This window comes from Lynx rufus, unplaced genomic scaffold (assembly GCF_022079265.1).
Source record: "Lynx rufus isolate CCGP_SWC_20201006 ecotype Redwood Valley unplaced genomic scaffold, mLynRuf1.p SCAF_13, whole genome shotgun sequence".
NCBI classification, from domain to species: Eukaryota; Metazoa; Chordata; class Mammalia; order Carnivora; family Felidae; genus Lynx; species Lynx rufus.
This window is the reverse complement of record NW_025814827.1, coordinates 52632473-52654353: the sequence shown is the minus strand read 5'-3', so window position 1 is coordinate 52654353 and position 21881 is coordinate 52632473. Positions and strand designations below refer to the sequence as shown.

Here is a 21881-nt window from a genome sequence, read left to right as displayed (position 1 = left end):
ATAAGCAACAATTCTAGTCTCAATTTGAAGTCATAAATATGTCTTCCATTTGATTGTAATTACATGTATTCTCCCTTGATAAAAGATTTTACAACTGTAACTTGTGTGGATACAATGCAAGAAGAGGAAGGAGATAAAGAGGATGATGCCTCAGTTCTGACCACCAGAAATGATGACAAATCCTATCCCTTTACCAATCCCCGATGGGCCACTAGAGTCTTTGCTGCCGAATGTGTCTGTAGGATAATTAACCAGTGTGAGAATGCACACAGCGCACATTTTGACATTGCTTTAGCACAAGAAATGAAAAAAAGGGATTCAAGAAGTAAGTGACATAATAATGAAGAGACCAAAGCATATACATAGAAATGTTGTCTGCCTATGTTTTTAATATTAATTTAAGAAGTAAAACTAGAAAGAGTTTGTATTGTTCCAAATCAGTTATGAAACTGACTATAATATTTATATAAGCTAAAAGTTAAGCATAGTTCTAATGTTTAAACACATTTTTAATGATTAAGTTTCTTAAATAGTCATTTACTTATGTTTAATGGGCATGTGCATGAGTTAAGTTTATAATCATGTTCTTGGAAAGTAGTTTGTGCACTATTAGCTAGCTCCGAAAATTTATTTTCTGAATTATAACCTATAGTAATTTTGCTTATAGATTATTTTGGTTTCATAAATATTACCCAGAAAACATTTGAGCGTATCACACTGTAAAGTAAACCTGCTTGCAAGATCATTTCCCCCTTTTTTTGTTCAGTTTTATTGTCTGTACCTAAAGGGATCTGTGTGTGTATTATGGTTTGATGTCTAATTTTCAAAATTCACTTAAGCACATTATGTTCAAAGACACAGTGCACATATCTAAAAGCCATGGATATATTTTTTACCAGACAAAAGAATTATATAGCAAAATGTTGCTATTGTCAGTGTGGGAGTACGAATTAGGTATCTGTGTTTTAATGATTTTTCAAGCAAGCATTTATTGATAAGCACCATGCTAGACCAATAGGTATAAAATTAGTATATCAGAGATGCTCAGTAATTCCTTTGTTCCCAATTAAAATTGTAATTGGCACTTGCTAAGATGAGTTGGTTTCTTTATCGTGACCCATAACATTCTTAAAATTAGTCCCAGATATATTTTAGGTAGAATTTAGTTGTACCCCTGAACATTTTATTGTTGGAATATTATTAAAGGATTGTCCTGTGTCCTGTAGAATTATACCGAAGAACGTATTGTAGGAATGAAAGGAATTCTCATTTATAATTTTATAGCTACAAATATTTTTTAATATTCCTGTTATTTGTATGTGTGCCAAGACATAGAAAAATAAGATAATCTAGTCCAAATAAAGAACCACATAAAACTGTTTTTCAAAAGAAACGTTAAGTCTTTTAGCTTCAACTTGGCACAAAGAGAAAAATTAGCTGCCTAATTCGTCAACACCCAAAGTTTCCTAAATATCTTCTAAAATGCTTTTATCGAAAAGTCCGAACAAAGTTTTTATTGATAGTACTACTAATACTCTTTTAAAGGATGCTAATTTTGCCTTTGGTTTTTGAATAGCTGTGTAATTGTTTGCTTTGGGAGTTTCTTGCTGTGATTGTTTGCAGGAGCCTAGTAACTCCATCTTTAAAGTCTATGTTTAATAAACAATAAAACAAAACAGTAAATCAAATCAGAGGTATTTAAAAGAAAGTCTAGAAACGTCTGTGAAATCAAAGGGAGAAGAAATGATTATTTAACATAAATCTTAGTTCCAGCATATGCTTTTTCTTGATAAGACTTTTTTAATCTTGTAGATGACTTTTTGGTGCTACATCTTGCCGACGTAATTCGCATGGCCTTTATGGCTGCCACAGATCATAGTGACCAGCTCCGTCTTTCTGGCCTTGAAACACTGTTAGTTGTTATTCGGCGATTTGCAGCTATTCCAGAACCAGAGTTTCCAGGTCATGTGATCCTGGAACAGTATCAAGCCAATGTAAGCACTTTCTGTTAGAGAATTTTATTTTTTAACACCTTGGATAAAAAGTCTGTGAAAGTATTTACTACTTTTTTTTTTACATAATGAGTATATGTCTCTGCTAATATGTCACCAATATATAATCAGCATATAGAAAATGTCTGTGTTTGAAGAAGAAGTCTCCGAAGTAAAAGCAAAGTGGTACATAAACAGGTCTTTTTTAACAGTAAAGGTTAATAGTCAAAACCTGCTAGGTAATGTGGGGGAATAAAGTACTCTGCTAATTAAATTCTTTACAAAATACCTGAATATTCCTAAGATATGCTAAATCATTACTAAATATTCCATTTAGGCTACATGCTTGTCACTCCTGGAATAGATGAGTGTTCTATCACACACATTACATGTAATCCTCCAGCAACATTTATCCTTCCCTACCTCTCATGATTCAGAGGCAGCTTTTGTGGGTTAGCATTTAGGGAACCAGGAACAGTTTACCAGTTGACTAGCTGTCTCCGTCACATCTTCCTAGCAGGAAATGCCCATGTATGTTCCAGGAGAAAGCAAAAGGAAGGGACTCGAGTTATATAGAACTGTCATATTAGAATGAAATATTACAATTCACTGTAAGGGGAGCTCTGTTATATTCTTAGTCCTCTTAAAATTGCAAATGAGTGGCACCTGGCCGGCTCAATGGGTAGAGCATGGGACTCTCAATCTCAGGGTCATGAGTTCGAGCCCCATGTTGGGCATAGAGCTTGTTTTAAAAAATTGCAATGATAGAAATATAATTATAGCTCACTTAAACTGAAGAGGAAAATTATTTTCAAGAATCGCAGTTGGCTCTGTTGTCTTCTACACCAGCTTTATTCTCAAGTTTGCTCTCTCCAAGTTGTATCAAAATGGCTCTCTCTTAGCACCCAGTCTTTTTTTTTTCTTAAATTTATTTATTTTGAGAGAGTCAGAGTGCAGATGGGGGAGGGGCAGAGAGAGAAGGAGACAGAATCCCAAGTAGGCCCTGCACTGCCAGCACATAGCCTGACTCAGGGCTCCACGACCTGAGCTGAAACCAAGAGTCAGACGCTTAACTGACTGAGCCGTCCAGGTGCTCCACGCACCCAGTCTTAAAAAGAGACCATGCTTCTGTCCCAGTATTCCCAGCAAACATCTTCAAGGAGAGCTTTCATTACCCCTGGTTGGATCCCTGGAGTCACCAGTGCTCTCATCTCCATAGCAACAACAGGAGATAAGAGAAGGTTCCTCAAAGGAAAATTGAGGTGCTTTTATCTAAAAACAGATATAGTGGACAGGCAGAAAGAAACAGGTGTCCAGAATACCCATTGTAAACAATTTAAAAATATTAAAGAGATGAAGAGTTTGCGCTGTCTTACTTATTGATGCTTGGTATTTCCTATCATTTGTTGCCAGGTAGGAGCGGCACTTAGGCCAGCCTTCGCCTCAGAGACACCACCTGATGTCACTGCCAAAGCATGTCAGGTAAATGGTTAAAAAGACAGAACTTAAAAAGTAAAAACCTCTCTTAGCACAGGGTATCTTAGAATACTTTAGATTTGTATTTCAAGTGAGATCGAACATTTTTTCATGTATCTAAGAGCCATTATAATCTACAGTTTTAAAGTTACTTTTCTGGGAGTGATTGTCAGACTTTCAATATCCAGCCCTAAAGCAGAACTGACTTTGAATTATTTCTAAACATAATGGAATAAACTAACTTTAGTCCATTCTTTCAACTTTCTTTTATTCACTTGAATTCACTTGTATTTTAGTACCTTGAATATTCAGGGAACTGTATTAAATGTTGTATGAGGTCTCTATTATCACTTCATTGTTTGTATTCTTGCTATAAGTCATTAAAATCTTTTGTTAAATGAGACAGGAAGTAAATAAATAGATGGAAGAGGAAAAATTAGTTTTTTTCTAGAAAAAGAAAAATATTGTGATCCAGGAAAACCTCTGATAATTGAGCAAGTTGTTTGCATTGGAGAATTATTTTTTTTTTTTAATTATTTTTTTTTTCAACGTTTATTTATTTTTGGGACAGAGAGAGACAGAGCATGAACGGGGGAGGGGCAGAGAGAGAGGGAGACACAGAATCGGAAACAGGCTCCAGGCTCTGAGCCATCAGCCCAGAGCCTGACGCGGGGCTCGAACTCCTGGACCGCGAGATCGTGACCTGACTGAAGTCGGACGCTTAACCAACTGCGCCACCCAGGCGCCCCATGCATTGGAGAATTATTAATGATGTTTTGTTTTAAAACATTTTTAGTATCTCATTTTCAAAATAACCAAAATTTTCATTGGGGTTTTAAATGTTAAGTTCTTTATCTTTCAGCAGTTATATTAACCACACAATCTCTGCTTTTAAAAGAGTAAGAAGAAATAATCAAGATTGAATTTTTTTTAATGTTTTATTTATTTTTGAGAGAGAGAGAGAGAGTGAGCAGGGGAGGGGCAGAGGAAGAGAGAGAGGAACAGAGGATCCCAAGCAGGCTCTGCATAGAGAGCGCAGATGTGGGGCTCAAACCACGAATCACGAGATCATGACCCAGGCTGAAGTTGGACGTTCAACCAACTGAGCCACCCAGGCGCTCCAATCAAGATTGAAGATTTAATTCAAATGTTAATCCAAACATTTATTAAAGTGGTACCTTTCGTGGCTGCATTTCTCCATATTAATAACACCTGAAACTCTCTGATTTATATACTAACCAGCACTGGTTTCCTTGCTTCAACCTTAGACTTCATTCCCTTTTACAATGCTGGCTTTTGACTGGCATTATCAGCCACATCCTTTGGGTTTCCTGATAGCAAGATGATTTCATTGTCTAGATTCCTGAGATATGGGTGAGCTCTGCTGAACTTACAAGGGAGGTATTTATAATTTTTAAATGTAACTTGATTTTCTTAAAAACCAGGTTTGCAGTGCCTGGATAGCAAGTGGAGTTGTGAGTGACCTTAATGATCTCCGAAGAGTTCATCAGTTGCTTGTTTCATCATTAACAAAAATACAGGCTGGAAAAGAAGCTCTGAGTCACTTATATAATGAAAGTGCTTCTACCATGGAGATCTTAGCTGTGCTGAAAGCCTGGGCAGAGGTTAGTGTGCTTCTCCATTTATAACTGGAATTTTAGAAGTTGTTAATAAACACCGTAGGCTATAAATTGAAATTGACTGTTTAAAACGCAATAAGTCCATTTTTAAGATTAAGAAAAGATGTTCAACATGAGATTTTTTTATATATTAATTGACTTTTTAGCCAAGCATTCTAAAATATCTTTTATTGCCTGTTATCTGCTACTTTAGGCAGGGGCAGCCATGAGCTGCAAGGACTTTGTAATAACCAGTGGAAATCAACTTTTATTGACATCTGAATTTTGGAAGTGTGGGTTTGCTTGTATGTTATATCAATTCTGTACATACTTCACTGTTTTTTTTAGAGCTCTTTCACAGAATAGCTTTTAATTATTAAATAACAGTCATTTTCTTTTCCAAAATTAGTGAAATCTTATAGGAAAATGTTTAACTTTATTTACTGTTCTAATCAGGAAGAAAGAGAAATAATTTTTAGGTTTACTACGAAAATGAGCACATACGAAAGTAGATGGAATAATATAATGCGCTCATGTATACACATCATTGGGGTTTCAGCAGTTCCCAAGCTTGGCCAGCCTCAGTTCATATATCATTTTAATGAAGGTATATAGTCTCAGATTGCGGCTGAGAGAATTAACCAATATGTAAAAAACATTTCCTCCATTAGAGCAAATTAAAACCTGAAGATTGGAGTCCATGTATTTTTGTCATTATTTGGGTTTGACAAACCTTATTTAGGAAGTAGTTCTGCCTAGAACTAATGATCTTTAACAGTAAACTCTGTATGCTTTTAAACATTTGCTGTTAGTAGAGCAAACAGAAATTTTCTCATCTCTGTAACCTATTTTTATAAATAATTCTCTGCTTATGTAGTGTTCTTTATAATAATTTTAATCTCTGGGCTCTTGCGTAAGCCCCTTATCTCCCATTCTCTCCTCAGTAAAAATAATGACTGACGAACAGATTCTGTACAACCAAGGTCCATAATCTCCTATCTAAAATCCTTGGAGCCAGATACATTTGGAATTCAGAATTTGGGGAATTTTTGAAAAGTAATACAGTACATATTCCATGTATCCCTCCAAAAAATTGAAGCAATACCATAGAATCTATAATCAAGCACATTGATATAGTTGTAGTAAAGTGTTTGAATATTCACACTATGTTGAATGGAGACTATGAATCGTCTCAAATAAATTCAGTCAATTTTGCCACCAAATTAAGTATTTTTCAGTGCTTTTTAGATGTCAGAATTGTAGATAAAGGGGTAGTACATGTTATATCCTGTGTTGAATACTTTCACATTCTTGTTTTTTTTTTTTTTTTGGTCTGAGAATCTGTAAACCTTTCTCACTTACTTGTATGTGCCCTGAGGTCATCTAGAAACTATTGTTATGGTAGCTTCCAATTTAGTAACACAATTACTAAAACAATTGTGCTTTCAAAATGTTCAAAATGTAAATGCAGGCTCATGTGTAACTTAACATGCTTTGTCTAGTACAAATCTATCTTTAGGAAATTCTTAGATATCAAAATCAAATTTATTCCATTACCAGCAGACCCTGAAAAACATTCATAAACTCAAGACCATAAAAAAACCAGATTTCAGACTTAGCTCTTTTACCATGAAATGAAAATAAAGTATCTTCTTTGCATGTTACTTCTGGAATAATGTCTAAAACATATATAGGCCTCTCTTTTTTTTTTTTTTATCTCTATTTATTTTGAGAGAGAGTGAGCGAGCACGCACAAGAGTGGGGGAGGAGCAGGGAGAGGGAGAGAGAGAATTCTAAGCAGGCTCCACACTGTTAGCACAGAGCCCGAAGTGGGCTCTAACTCACAAAGTGAGATCATGACCTGAGCCGAAACCAAGAGCCAGATGCTTAACTGACTGAGCCAGTGGGGCTCCCCTACTTTCACATTTTACAGTCCTATGAACAGTCCATCTTGATTCTATTTATGTAAACTTTTTATGGTGATTTAGAAGTAACTTTGAAAGAATATTTTTAGTATTTCAGCTTATTGCCATTCAGAAATGGCCATCTGAAGCCATTTATTGAGGTGGATTATAGGGCTATAACTAGACTCAGTGAGAAAGAGTGTTGTGATCATTTAGTTGGAGCTTTCAGGGATGTCAAAGTGCAGAATGGCAGCATAGTTGTCAAGCATTTGCTATCCCTAGTTGCATCCCATTAAAGAGAATATTTTTAGATCTTTCTATCCCAGTTTGCGTGTGTGGCTACATGTGTATACCTTGGCATCAGAGTGCATTTGAAGTACAGTATGCTTAAAAGTAAGGTTGGTCTCCTCAGCAAGATAAAAATATTTTAGCACCTTTTTAATGGGTATAAGAGCTTCCTAATTACAAATTAACCCTTTAACAGGTTTACATAATTGCTGTAGAAAGACATAAAAGCCACAGACAACCTTTGAAGACTACCACCTGTTCAGAAGAGAGTGTCAGAAATGGGTCATATTCATCAGATGGACTCCTTGACTTGGTTCACACAGACCTGGGCACGCTGAGTAGGCTCTGGCTTGCTGCGCTTCAGGATTTTGCTCTCTTAACTTTGCCTTCAGAATTTGCTTCCCAACTTCCTGTTGAAGGTAAGGGGTTTGTAATAGATGTACATAATTCCTAGAGTGACAGTAACTTTTCAGAATTTATCCCTTAGCAAGTAATATTTATCTGAAACATTTTCTGTAGAATAATTTCCATTTATAGACTCAGCATGTGAGTGTTGCTTGAGGCTAGATACCCTGAAGTTGACCTTCTAGATAATAAGGCATGCACATCTTACCTCACAAGGTACTGCCATATTGCTCTCCAAAGCAGTTATAACAATTTTTTTTAAGTTTATTTATTTATTTTGAGAGAGACAGAGACCATGCAAGTGAGGAAGGGGCGGGGTGGGGGGTTGCGATGTAGAATCCTAAGCAGGCTCCATGTTGCCAGCACAGATGCCATTGAGGGGCTTGAACTCAAAAAACCATGAGATAATGACCCTTGCCAAAACGAAGAGGCAGATGCATAACCAACTGAGCCACTCAGGGGCCCTAGCATTTAAAACAATTCATATGCCCACCAACAGCATGTTTCTGTTTCACTACATCTTCTACCATTATGTGTTGTCATACTTGATAATTTCTGCCGTTAGGTGGGTATGAAATAGTTTTTCATTGTTTTATTTTGTTTTTTCATTGATTGAAAACCTTTTTCTATAGGTTTATGGGCTAAGTTTCTTCTTCCATCAATCACCTAGTCATAGGCCTTGTCCATTTTCTACTTGGTATTTGTCATGATTTTACTGGCTTGTTAATCTCTTATGTAACTTTAGTATCATTCCTTTATGATTGCATGCTTCCCAAGTCTATAGCTTATTCTTTCTTTATTTTTCTAAAACTAATGTAATCAGTCATTTATGGTTTGTGGTTTTGTGTAATACCTGATAGATTTTTTTATTTAAGATCATAAAGACTAGAAGCATTACAGTTTTGCTTTTTACATTTTGGGCTTTAGTGCAGCTAGATTTATTTTGTGTGTATGGAATGGGGATAACATCTAATTTTGTAGTCAGTGATTAATACTGCATTTTATGGATTGGATATTTGGTAGCCACTTTTATTCTTCATGTTATTCCAAAATGTTGTGTGTGGGGGTTTCTTTGTGTTTTGGTTTTTTGTTTTGTTTTGTTTTTACTCTTTGATAAATTCTAAATCAGCCTGCCAACCCCTGTTAGAATTTTACCTGGAATTATACACAAAGAGATAGGAGTGGTTTTTGTACTTTTCAGTAGCATCAAAATGGAAATAAACTGATTTATTGCCATAGTTGTCAGCCACTAGTGAATGACAGGCATGAATCAACATAAGTAAATCTCAAAACATAAAGTTAGGTGAAAAAAGCAAGTTAAAAAAGGTTACATATGGGGCATCTGGGTGGCTCTGTCTGACTTCATCTCAGGTCATGAACTCACAGTTTGTGAGTTCAAGCCCCGAGTCGGGCTCTGTGCTGACAGCTCAGAGCCTGGAGCCTGTTTCAGATTCTATGTCTCCCTCTCTCTCTGCCCCTCCCCTGCTTGTGCTCTGTCTCTCTTTCTCTCTCTCTCAAAAATAAAAAAAAGGTTACATACAATATGGGGTCTTTTAAGTAAAGTTAAACACAAAATAATAGCACATATTATTTATGAATACAAACATCTATTGTGGGAGTGATTTCACACTGACTTGAAGAGATTGGTTATAGAAAGAGGGATAAAAATTAGTGGTATAACTAAGTTCTAGGGTTTTTTTTTCTTTTTTTTTTATAAGTAATGATTTAAGAAAGGCAAAATGTTTATATTAATCTTGTAAGTAAGTAAATGGGCAGCAATGTTTGTTTCAAATACACACCACATGTAAGTTCCTTAAAGAAACTTGGGATGATAGGAATGATTTGTTATCTTACAACAAAGAAGACAAAAGATGTAGTAGGAGCTAATCTCTTTTATTCCTCCTTAAACTGCTTCTGCTTTTTTGTAGGCGGTGCTTTCTACACAGCAGAGACTAGTGAAAATGCAAAATTGCATTATTACAACTCCTGGGCACTTATCCTGCATGCTACAGCATTGTGGCTTACCAGCACAGGCTTTGTGGTTGCTGACCCAGATGAAGGAGTATCTCATCTTTCAAGACCTGTAACACCTACTTCTATGTGTCAAGGTTCATCATCTGGGGCTACAGTAAAGTCACCTGAGGATGTCTGCACTGATAGATTCCATCTTATTTTAGGTCAGTAAAAGAACTAACAATCTTCTAACCCTACAAAGTTTTTCTTGAATTGTGCCTCACTGCCTATCAACTCTTGGTGGTGATTACTTCATCTTTGTTAGGTGTTAGTGATAACCTTGATATAAATGAGTGAACTTATAACATTTTACAAAATTGCAGATGTCATTAAGTCTAGAATCCCACTTACAGGCTGGCTTCAGCATCATGTTGAATGAATTATAGAAATTATAAGACAATCCTAGTTCTTTGTACATAATTTTTAAAAGATCCATGTAGATCTATACATTTTTTGGGGGCGTCGGGGTGGCTCAGTCAGTTAAACATCCAACTTTGTAAGCTCCAGTCATGGTCTCACAGTTCATGAGTTCAAGCCCCACATCAGGCTCTGTGCTGACAACTCAGAGCCTGGAATCTGCTTCAGATTCTGTGTCTCCCTATCTCTCTGCCCCTACCCCACTCATGCTCGCTCACTCTCTCTCTCTCTCTCTTTCTCTCTCTCTCTTTCTTTCTCAAAAATAAACATTTTTTTAATTATAAAATTTTTAAATTTCTCTGTATATATTAAAAATATCAATATACTGAGGCAGTCTACCTGTCCCCACTGTGGGCTCCTATCTGCATTCTTAAGAATTACAAGGTTCAAGTATACTCACAGGTACAAAAGTGCAAGCAAATATTTAAGGTCAAAGATAAATGAGATTTTTTTAGATTATGAAGTTTAATCCATTCTTTGGCTTTCCTGGAACTTCAATTTTGTAAAGTTTATTTATTTATTTTGAGAGAAAGAGAGCCCCTATGTGAGGGGGTGGGGGAAGCAAAAAGAGAGAGAGAGGGAGGGAGGGAGAGAGAGAATCCCAGGCACATTCTGTACTCACAGCACAGAGCCCAACTCATGGCTTGAACCCACGAACTATGAGATCACGGCCTGAGCTGAAATCAAGAGTGGAATGCTTAACCAACTGAGTCATCCAGGCACCCTGAGGAACTTCATTTTTAAAGTGAAATAATCTTTCTAAGATATAGTGAGTCTCTAGAATAAATGAAAGAAATGTTTCATATTTTACCTAGTTCTTAGAAAACAACACATTATAGCTCATTACCTATAAAGAAATTATTGATTAAATAAAATATAAGGGTTACAAATATAAATGATTAAATTTTATGGTTCAGAAAACTTCTATTATTATTCCTTCTCAGGCCAGACATGATCAGATTTCCTATATCCTTGGGTATATTAAACTTTATTTCCGTTTGCCTTGAGATAAGAGCTTTTTAAAAACAAACTTAAGAATAAAGAAGGGCAGTTATTGTGAGCATAAGCTATGCAGTTTGACTACCTCAGTTCAAATTCTTCATGTACCACATTGTAACTGACCTTGAGCCAATTAAATAACTTAAGCTCTGTGTGTTCATCTCTCTATCAAAAAGAGCGTTAGTAATAGTACCTGGGGTGCCCAGCTGGCAGTAGAGCATGAGACTCTTGATATCACGGTTGTGAGTCCAAGGCCCATGTTAGGTGGGAGATTACTTAAAAATCTTAACAAAGAAAAATAGCACCTACTTCGTCAGCTATGATGAGAATGAAATGAAATGGTAGATGTAAAGATACAGTGATCCATGATAATCACTCACTTTTAGTAAGGTTAAGGTTATACAACTGCATGTTGGGGCGCCTGGCTGGCTCAGTTGGTAGAGCATGCAACTCTTGATCTTGGGGTCATGAATTCAGGACCCACATTGGTATGTAGACCTATTTAAAAAACAACAACAACAACAACAACAACAAACTACATGTTCTCTAGTATAATTTTATTATAATTTTGCATCTTTGAACTATTTCATAGCAACTGTGCAGTAGTACACAAGCCTAATTGAGATTATTCTACATGTACCTGTGGATAAAAACAACTAACAAAGAAGACTTGCTTTATCACTTAATTGTTTAGTGTTTTTTTGTTTTGTTTTGTTTTGTTTTTTTAAAGTCGGCTCACACCAAGTGTGGAGCCCAGCCTAAGGCTTGAACTCACGACCTTAAGAGTCGGATACTTAACTGACTGAGCTACATAGGCACCCCTTAATTGCTTACTCTTAAATTCATTGTGGTTTGTTTATATTACCTTTCTGCTAAGCTTATTTATATATCTTATCAAAATATAAAATGAGTTCCTTAACTTCATAAACTAAGGATCTCAAAGAAGCCTCCTTCTCTTTTTCGGTTTTCTACAGGAATCAGTGTGGAATTTCTGTGTTCCTTACGCTCAGATGCAACCATGGAAAGCATTACTGCTTGCTTACATGCATTACAGGCTCTTCTAGATGTTCCTTGGCCCAGATCTAAAATTGGCAGTGATCAGGTGATTTCTTGTTTTTTGTTAGGCTTCTGTAGATTTTAAGGAACAGGAATCAAACATGTTCAGGTTACCACAGCAAACAGAAAATGAACACAGAGAAGTAAAAAGAAAACTAAACTTCTTTCCAACTAGGTCTCAGAACTGGAATACTGTCAGCGACTGTACTGAGCCAGGAGCAGTCATGCCTCTGACGTCACTTTCTGTCCTTGCTTCTGTGCTGATTTCTGCTGCCACCAGTTAACCACTCATTATAGCAGCTCTTCAGTTGAACTTAAGCGATCATGATGGGAAGAAGCTATGTTCTAATGGCCAGTATAGTAGCCACTAGCTCTGTGTGGCGTTCCCTCTTTGTATTTTTCTGCTTTGGTGCACCCTGTTCTTTATATACATCTGTATCTTCTATTCCCTTTCCCCAAGAGAGAATCTATTTGGTTCATGTAGTTACGTCTGTTACAGAATATTCCCATTGCCTGAGTTCTCCTTCCTGGTTGTTAAAGAGACTAGTGGATAGCCTGTAGGTGGAGTCAAACACTAATATCTTAACCAGTTGTGAGCATGATAATAGGACCACTGTAAAAGTATGGCATTTCCTTTAACTTACTTCCCAAGAGCAACTATGATTTTTCTATGTAGACTGTAAGTTAACCTATTAACACTGTTGTTTATTAGGTTTATATTATTAATCAGCTTCCTACCTAACTTGGATTGTACTTAAATAAATTGTGAGCTTTTTGTTCTTGCTTATTCTGTATGTTAAAACAAGTATAATAATGACAGATTTACTCTGTTATTTTCAAAGATGAAAAAAAGCCAACAGAGTAAGCACTAGAAGAGAAAAGTGGAAAATGAGAGAATATTTGTCCAGTGTATTCTTGAGAAAGATGTCCATTGTATGCTTATTAACTTATCACTTTTAATGTCATCCTTCTCCATCATTCTTTGTTGCTATTACTAGAAAATCTCAGTATAGGTCTGGAAATCTAGATGGCAGTGCTTGAATTCTTTTAGTCACATTTCTCATCTTGTTTTGGAAGTTTCCCTTTCCATGTTCCCACTTTAGGACCTGTGTAAAAATGATCTTTTGTCATAGTGCCATGTCCTGCAAGATTGGACAAAAACCAATCTGGAGTTGGTTTAAAGTAGAACAAGTATTACTTAACTTTATTGTACCTACACCTTTATTCTTTGTGAACAATTTGTTATATTCTCTTTTTCAATTTTTTCATGGCATTTAACATTGGTATTTTTAAAAAAGAAAGTATGTGATTTCCACTACAGTTTCCCCTAAATGTTTTCTGTGATAGGACTTGGGCATCGAGTTGTTGAATGTACTACATCGAGTAATTTTGACCCGAGAATCACCTTCTATTCAGTTGGCTTCACTTGAAGTGGTAAGACAGATTATCTGTGCAGCTCAAGAACATGTCAAGGAGAAAAGACGAAGTGCAGAAGGTGAATGTTAACCCATAATGCCAGATTAACCATATTACTATAATCAAATCAGCATTATGTCTTAAAGTCTTCTTAGGTCTGTGTTGTTCTGATAATATGTTGTGTGTAGTACAAGTAAAACCTCTCTAGGTATAACTTTAAGTCTTTTCATTCACCTCTACATGTTAGCTTGGGTATTGTCAGTAGCCAAACCACTATTCCTGGGGAAAATGAGAATTTTAACAAAATACTGGAAGGGGAGAAAATATCCCTTATATTAAGTACTTACTTTAGCTGTGTTTACCAATGTACACAGAAGAACTACTGACAATTTTTTTTTAATGTTTATTTCTTTGAAAGAGAGAGTGTGTGTGAGAGAGCATGAGCAGAGGAGGTAGAGAGAGAGAGGGAGAGAGAGAAAGAATCCCAAGCAGGCTCTGCACTGTTAGCGCAGCACCTGACACAGGGCTCTGTCTCAAGAACCGTGAGGTCATGACCTGAGCCAAAATCAAGTCAGATGCTTAACTGACTGAGCCACCCTGGTGCCCGTGACAATTTTTTTTTTTTTTAAGTTACTTATTTAAGTAATGTCTACACCCAGCATTGGGGCTCAAACTCACGATCCCAAGATCAAGAGTCACTTGTTCTTCCTCTTGAGCCAGCCAGGTGCCCCGTAACTACTGACAGTTCTTTAATGACTGACTTTTTGCAAAGTAATTAAATTGTTTGTTTATAAGTCTAATTTGGTATTGATGAGTTTATCATTTACTATTACATTTGACTACATAAAACAGAAAACTCAATCTAAGAGTGGATTTAAAACACAAGGACTTATTCTGTCATTCAGAAGGAGCCCCAGAGTCAGGCAGTCCTGGGCTGGTTGGCACTGGAGCTGGACCTGGACCTGTCAGGTTCACATTCTTAACAGCAAGGTGTTAACCAGACAATGTTTTAAGGCTGAGAGGGTTACACAGAATTTTTTTGATCCTCTGCAGTAAGAAGCCATAATAAAGACAACTCCTTTTACCTCTGTAACCTTCTCTTTCAGTCTTTAACACCCAAGACTTTAGCCATTTAAATGTTTTACCTACAGCAGAAATGATATTGCCATCAACCCAAAGCAAAGCAAACACAGAGTGATTATTCAACACTTGTTTTTTCTGTGTTTTAGTTGATGATGGGGCTGCTGAAAAGGAAACCCTGCCAGAGTTTGGAGAGGGAAAGGACACAGGAGGACTTGTGCCTGGGAAATCTTTGGTTTTTGCAACCCTGGAATTGTGTGTATGCATTCTAGTTAGACAGCTTCCAGAATTAAATCCTAAATTAACAGGTAGCCCAGGAGTAAAAGCTACCAAGCCACAGGTGCTGTCAGAAGATGGAAGCAGATTGGTGTCAGCAGCATTAGTTATCCTCTCGGAACTCCCTGCAGTGTGCTCTCCTGAAGGTATGCTGTGGGATGTGATTGCTTTTTTTGACCTGGAAGGAGAGAAATGGTATTAATAAATAAAGGAGATAATGGTCGCCAGTCCTTTTCTCATTAAACAAATGCCGACCCAAAGGTTTGGTTGGTAATGTTTTTAATCCTCTAAGATTAACAATGCATTCTCATAATTTGTTTTACTAAAAGGGTGAAGGTAAATATAGAGATAGCATGGACTTTAGACAGGTAATGCTCCTCTTTGGTTAATATTTTTAACCTATGAGTGGCAATGATTAGCTCTTAGGCTTTTTTTTTTTTTTTTTTTGGTAAAAAATACATAACAGATTTTCCTGTCTCAATGACAGAAATTTGTCATCAGTTCAAAATCAAGTCCATACTTTTAATGTAGCATTTAAGGCTCCATAGGGCTTTGCTGTGAATCATTGTCTCTTCCTGATTCCTTCATGCTCCTCACCGTTGTGCTATTGTCCATGATCTGAAGAGGCCCATCCCTTCTCCCCTTTTTTATAATTTGCCTTCCTTTGAAGTTCATTTCCAGGCCTATGTCACCTGTAAATGCTTCCTTAAAAACTCCAGCTCATAATGAGTTTTGCATTTTCATACGTGTATATGTGTGTGTATAATGTTGCTTCTGTATGTAGATAGGTTTTATGTATCATATAGAGACATTATATATAATTGGTTATTACGTATAAAGAAAAACTTATATACAAACAAATATGTTTTGCTTCCAATGAAATACTGTATCCTTCAGGAAATTTAATACATACTTAGTACTTAATAGATTTCTTAATTGGTAAGCATTTTCTTTGCTTAAACATGTCTTGATCAATTTATGTGCTATCGTATTTTTAACATGATTTTTAGTTTCAATTTGAATTAAAACCTATATTCCTTATTCTCACACACTGCTTTGCCCCAAGAGTGGCAGCAAAAGTGACTAATAGAAGATATGGGATAAAAATACACCATAAGAGTTCTGTTGAGTAGCCTCTAGAAACATAAAATTTACCATTCTAATTTTAATCTCATTTTAAACATAACTGTTTAACTCTTTAGTGACCATGAAATGTTTAATAATTTGTACTGAGTTCCTTAAAAAAAAGAGTTTAATATAAAATAAATTCAGGTGGATACTAGCGGTGGTTGCACAACATTGTGAATGTACTTAATGCCACTGAATTGTACACTTTAAAATGGTTAAAATTATAAATTTTATGTTATCTGTATTTTATAACACTAAAAAATAAAAATAAATTCACCATTTGTCAACCACCAAGTAAGACAGCAAAAGATGATGAAACTGTGACACAATTTAAATAACATTTTCAATTACAACCAAAATGTAATCCGGTCTTAAAAATCTTAACCCTACCTAAATTATCTTAACAGTTTTAATCCTTTATGAAAAATGTCTTAAAGGCTAGAAATCTTTGACAGTGCCTTACTCATTGATGATTTCTTTTTAGGAACTGTATATATAGACTGAAACACAGAGTGTTTTTAAAAATGTATCTTACAGGAAGCATCTCAATTCTCCCTACTATATTGTACCTTACAATTGGGGTCCTCAGAGAAACTGCTGTGAAGTTACCTGGGGGCCAGTTATCTTCAACTGTTGCAGCTTCCCTACAGGCTCTGAAAGGAATATTGTCCTCTCCCATGGCCAGAGCAGAAAAGAGTCACACTGCTTGGACTGATCTTCTCCGTAGCGCTTTAACAACAGTACTTGACTGTTGGGATCCAGGTAATTAAGGCTATTTGGAAGTAGTTGTTCAGTTTGCTTTAAAAACCAAGTGGAATGTGTTTTTTGGGTTTTTTTTTTTTTTTTTTTTTTTTTTGAGAATAAGCTATTTAACTGATGGTGTTTGGCATTCTCACCTAGAGGAGACCACATATTCACTGTGTAATGTGTTTAGAGAATATGTGTAAGCAGAAACATCTGTATTCTCATTTTAGTATCTTTACTCTTTAATGCTGTTAAATGACTGGCCTCCTGTATATTAAGTTAATAGTGAGAGACCTTCAAATGTAATAATTAATTTACAGATACAGTATGATCCATAACTAGCTGGCAAAAGTGCGTAAGTACACATTGTAAATCTAAAATAAGACTAATCAGGTTTATATCCTCACTCCACCACTTACTGGCTAACTGACTAGCCAAGTTACTCAACTTCTCCGAGCTGTAGTTTTCTCATTAACAGAATAAGGGTATTGTGTTGCAGGAAATTGTTAGAGCAGTAACATAATACATGGAAAGCATCTTGCTTATTATCTGACATATATCAATAAATGATAGTATTATGTTCAGTATCTGTAAAATTTGGTTCACCCATGTTATTGTGCAGTTTTCATTTTCAACATGACATCATGGTGATTGTAAAAAGTCCTTAGACATATTACAGATTGTCCCTGCCTTCCTTGTTCTGTTTATAAAATGTCACAATTCACCATACTCTATTTTATATGGTATAAAAGTTTCAGTTGAGGTCAGCATTTATTGACCACCTACTTTGTGCCCAAAGTTGGGAGTCTCGTGGAGTCTAGTTCCTAAAAATTGTCATATGATTAACATGTATGATTAGTACCACAAAGTACTCCTTGAAGGCAACAGTAATATCTTAATTATCACTGCATTTCTAAGTACAGTAAAAAAGAGACTGATAAAAACTTAGAGTAATCAGCTCTATGTGAGTGAATCAGGCAGAGTGTAACAGGTAGGGTTCTCTGGAAGCTCAGGCTGAGATGGAGTTTGGGAAGCAAGAGGTTTATTAAGGAACAACATCTGTAGATAGGTGTGAAAGGAGTAGGGGAAGGCAACATTGGACAAAGAAGTCTGACTCCAGTGCAGGCCCCCAACAAAGCTCAGCAGATTTGTTGGGAGCTCTACAGGTTGCCTGCTCATTTGAGTGTCTCACATAGGACAGAAATGGCCTGTACTTTATCCTCAGATGTGGGCTACCCCAGGAAAGATGTGATCTCAGTCAAGGCAACTCTAGCTTGAGGCCAACCCTGAAGGAGCTAGCTGACCATACTCCCCATGGCTGGGCAGCACCTTCCGCCATGAAGGGGATCTCAGTGGTACACCTGTATATCTACCAAGAGACTTTTCAGGCAATTTCTTATAGGATTAGAAAGCATTTTCCACATGGACATCATAGAAACGGGCTCCGGGCACAACATTTTTATCTGTAGTCCTAAATAGCATGGTACGTTTGGGGACAGCAGGTATAGAGTAAAGAAAGAATGTGGGGTTATGGGAAAAGAGGAGGGTGATGAATAGTGATTAGTAAAGAGATGAGGCTGAAGGGTACATGGGGCCAGTTTTATGGAGAGTTTGCATGGTTTGTAATTTGGGCTGCTTTTAATATGCATGTAGAATCCCTAAAGGGTTTTAAGGAGGAGAGTAAAGTGTTAAGATTTGCATTTCTGAAGAATCACTGTGGCAGCTATAGAAAACAAAGCAAGATACTTGGAGGTAAGATAGCAGCAGTAAGGTTAAAGAGAATAATGAAAAATGAAACGTTAAGCATGTATTAACAGAATTTACTGATAATTTGATTCAGGAATTGAAAGGGTGGGTTGACTGAGCATTAACAGAAATTCCAAAGTGAACATTTTCAGGGGAATGTAGCGAATTGAGTTTGAAATACCTATCGGATAATTCAGGGAAGCAAAATATGTAGAGGTCTGGAGTTCAAGAAAGTTATTTGAGCTAGAGATGATTTAGACTATGTGTATTTCATTTGAGAGTTGTCAGTGCAACCTACAGAATGGATAAAATCACCCAAATTGAGTGTATGGAGCAAAATGGGAAGAGATTCAGGGGACAATGCAGTCACAGAAGCCAGAGAAAAGAGTTTTAATGGTGAGAGAGTGGTCAACAGTATAAATATGGTGTAAACGGGAGGTAAGAAAAGGGGAAGGATTGAGTATAGACTTCTCTTGACAAGAAGAGAAAGCTGAAGGACAAGGACAATACAAGATCAAGGAATTTTTTTTTTTAAGATGAAACTCTAGCATGAATCTGTGCATATGTGGGAGAAAAGAAGGTAGAGATGGGATTGGAGTTAGAAATATTAGGGAAGGAAGCCATGTTCCTTTCTAAGCAGGAAGAAATAAAATTCATAGCACATTTAGAAGGATTAACCTCTACCAATTGAGGAAAGAAAACGAGGTATAGATAGGAAGTAATAGGTATAAGTTTTTATGTTGAGAGTTAACAATGAGCTTGTCTCTTCCATCTCACACACACACACACACACACACACACACACACACACACACACACGGTTTTTTGTTTTTTATCAGAGAATGCAGTTAGGACCGTGAGGATTTAGACTATCTACTGAGAGAAATTAAAGCAGGAACTGATGATCACAGGTTAACCATTTTCTGTGTAAGGAATTGCCCAAAAATTGTGGCTTAAAACAACATTTATTATCTGATAATTTATAGGTCAGGAATTTGAAGCAGCATAGGGGCGTGGTTCTCTCTCATGAGGTTACTGTTAAGATGTTGGCCAGGGCTGTAGCTAGAGGATCCATTTCCAAGATGATTCACTCATGGCTCTTGGAAAGAGTCTTCAGCCTCTTGCTGGCTATTAGCAGGAAGCCTCGCTTCTCTACCACAAAGGCCTCTCCATGGGGCCATTGCTAAGGGAATCTTGTGTTTATTCTAGGTAAAAGAGGGTGAGAATAAGGGAATTTGGGCAGGGGTGGGGGAATAAAGGAATTTATAAGAAATGGGAAGAGGAACCCAGGAGAACTTTATCTCACTGAAAGTAAAAAGACATTTTTACCAAACAGACTAGTTTACTACTGTTGAAACTACTCTTGTAGTTTCAAGTTGCCATGAATGACTGAAAGTGCCAACTCTATAGCAGTATAGCATCATGATTAACAGTATGCTCTCTGGAATCAGACCTTCTGCCTTACTAATTGTGTGGCTTGGGCAGATGACTAATTTCTATTCCTCAGGCTCTCATCCATAAAATGGGAGAAATAAGAATACCCACCTCATGGTGCTGTTGTGTGGATTAAACATTTAATATATATGAAGTACTTATAATGATGCTGTCATAATTTTAAGTGTTGACCCATGTACTTTTTTACCATGATACTACTCAAATTATTTTTATAAAATAAATCCCAGTCATCCATAATATTTTGCTTTCATTGCTACTGTCTCTCAAGTGTTAGCTCAGATACTAATCTCCTCAGGGCTCTCTCTGACCACCCAATGTAGCAACTCCTGGGTTGCTTTCTTTTATCTTTTAATGAATTTTTTTTTTTTAAATTTTTTTTTTTCAACGTTTATTTATTTTTGGGACAGAGAGAGACAGAGCATGAACGGGGGAGGGGCAGAGAGAGAGGGAGACACAGAATCGGAAACAGGCTCCAGGCTCCGAGCCATCAGCCCAGAGCCTGACGCGGGGCTCGAACTCACGGACCGCGAGATCGTGACCTGGCTGAAGTCGGGCGCTTAACCGACTGCGCCACCCAGGCGCCCCTCTTTTAATGAATTTTTTATATTCATAGACTTTGTGATGAACTGAAATTAAATTCTTCATTTACTTTCTGGTACACAGTATATCTTTGTGAATTGTATTCTCAGTGCCAGAAAGAGTACTGGCACATAGTGAATGTTTCTTAACTACTGAATGAATGTTAGCAAAGCTATTATCTCTATCTCTGTATATCATTTCTTCATAAGTAGCAATCCATTCTTACACAGTTTAGTGACTCGAATTTGCTATGCCTTTTCCTTTTCAAATAACATTGAGTTTTCACAGCAGGCTCATTAAAATTATTGAATGAGAATATGAAGGCAAATATGGAGGGAAATGAAGGAAAATTACATCTACTAGAAAATTTCCTCGAATGTGGCCCATGCAATAATTTTAGATTTGTCTGTACTGTTAAGAAATTATATATATATAGCAAAGCATGAGGTAGTTAAACTTGACATTTGTATTATGAAAATATGAATACCTTATTCTTAACCAAGAAAAATCAGTTGTACATTCATTTCTCATCTGCTTCACAACAAAAATGATAATAGCTAACACATGTTGAGCATATGTGTAACATGCTATTCTAAATGATTTACTTGAATAACTCCTCATAACTTTATAAAATGTAAGTACTGTTAATACTCCCATTTTACAAATGAGAAAATGACAAATGGGGTTAGATATCCAAGGTCACACAACTAATAAATGTATATTCCTGGTAAATCTACACATGGTATTTACAGATGTCTACCTGTGAAGAATATAATCACTTTCGTAAATTTTGGCTCTAGAATTACTTACAGTGCACATTTTGAAACCTATGACATTTTCCAGGATTCTTAAAATCATTCCATCAGTGTTTGTCTGTAACTGTTGTGTACACAAAAGAAATTGTTGGCTGTCAAACTAGATGCATCTTCACAGATATATAGAACAATAAATATGTCAATTGTCAATGTTGGGATGTTTCTGATAGATCATTTCTCTTTAGTAGATGGAACACATCAAGAACTTGATGAAATCAGTCTCCTTACTGCTATCACAGTATTTATTTTGTCTACCAGTCCAGAAGTTACTACCATTCCATGCCTTCAGAAGCGTTGTATTGAGAAATTTAAGGCTACTCTTGAGATAAAAGATCCTGTGGTAAGTCTCTTTAGTAGAAAGAGGTTTGTAATAGGAATATGTTTAGGCTTTTGCAGAACTTTCTTTGTGGTTTTGTTGGCTCCAACAAGAAGTACCAGGCTAATTTTTTTTATTTGTAGGTGTGGAGTAATTCC

General features: G+C 36.4%; 1 protein-coding gene across 1 annotated transcript in view; it reads left to right on the top strand.

Moving 5' to 3' along the window:
* HEATR5A (HEAT repeat containing 5A) overlaps window positions 1-21881 on the top strand; it is a 121160-nt gene that overhangs the window by 86306 nt on the left and 12973 nt on the right. The window contains exons 25-35 of the mRNA XM_047075579.1: window positions 86-325; window positions 1813-1994; window positions 3405-3473; window positions 4913-5092; window positions 7475-7697; window positions 9612-9860; window positions 12087-12214; window positions 13516-13663; window positions 14814-15086; window positions 16606-16830; window positions 21596-21747. Of these exons, the coding sequence (XP_046931535.1) occupies window positions 86-325; window positions 1813-1994; window positions 3405-3473; window positions 4913-5092; window positions 7475-7697; window positions 9612-9860; window positions 12087-12214; window positions 13516-13663; window positions 14814-15086; window positions 16606-16830; window positions 21596-21747 (2069 nt within the window). The remainder of the gene's footprint in view (window positions 1-85; window positions 326-1812; window positions 1995-3404; window positions 3474-4912; window positions 5093-7474; window positions 7698-9611; window positions 9861-12086; window positions 12215-13515; window positions 13664-14813; window positions 15087-16605; window positions 16831-21595; window positions 21748-21881) is intronic.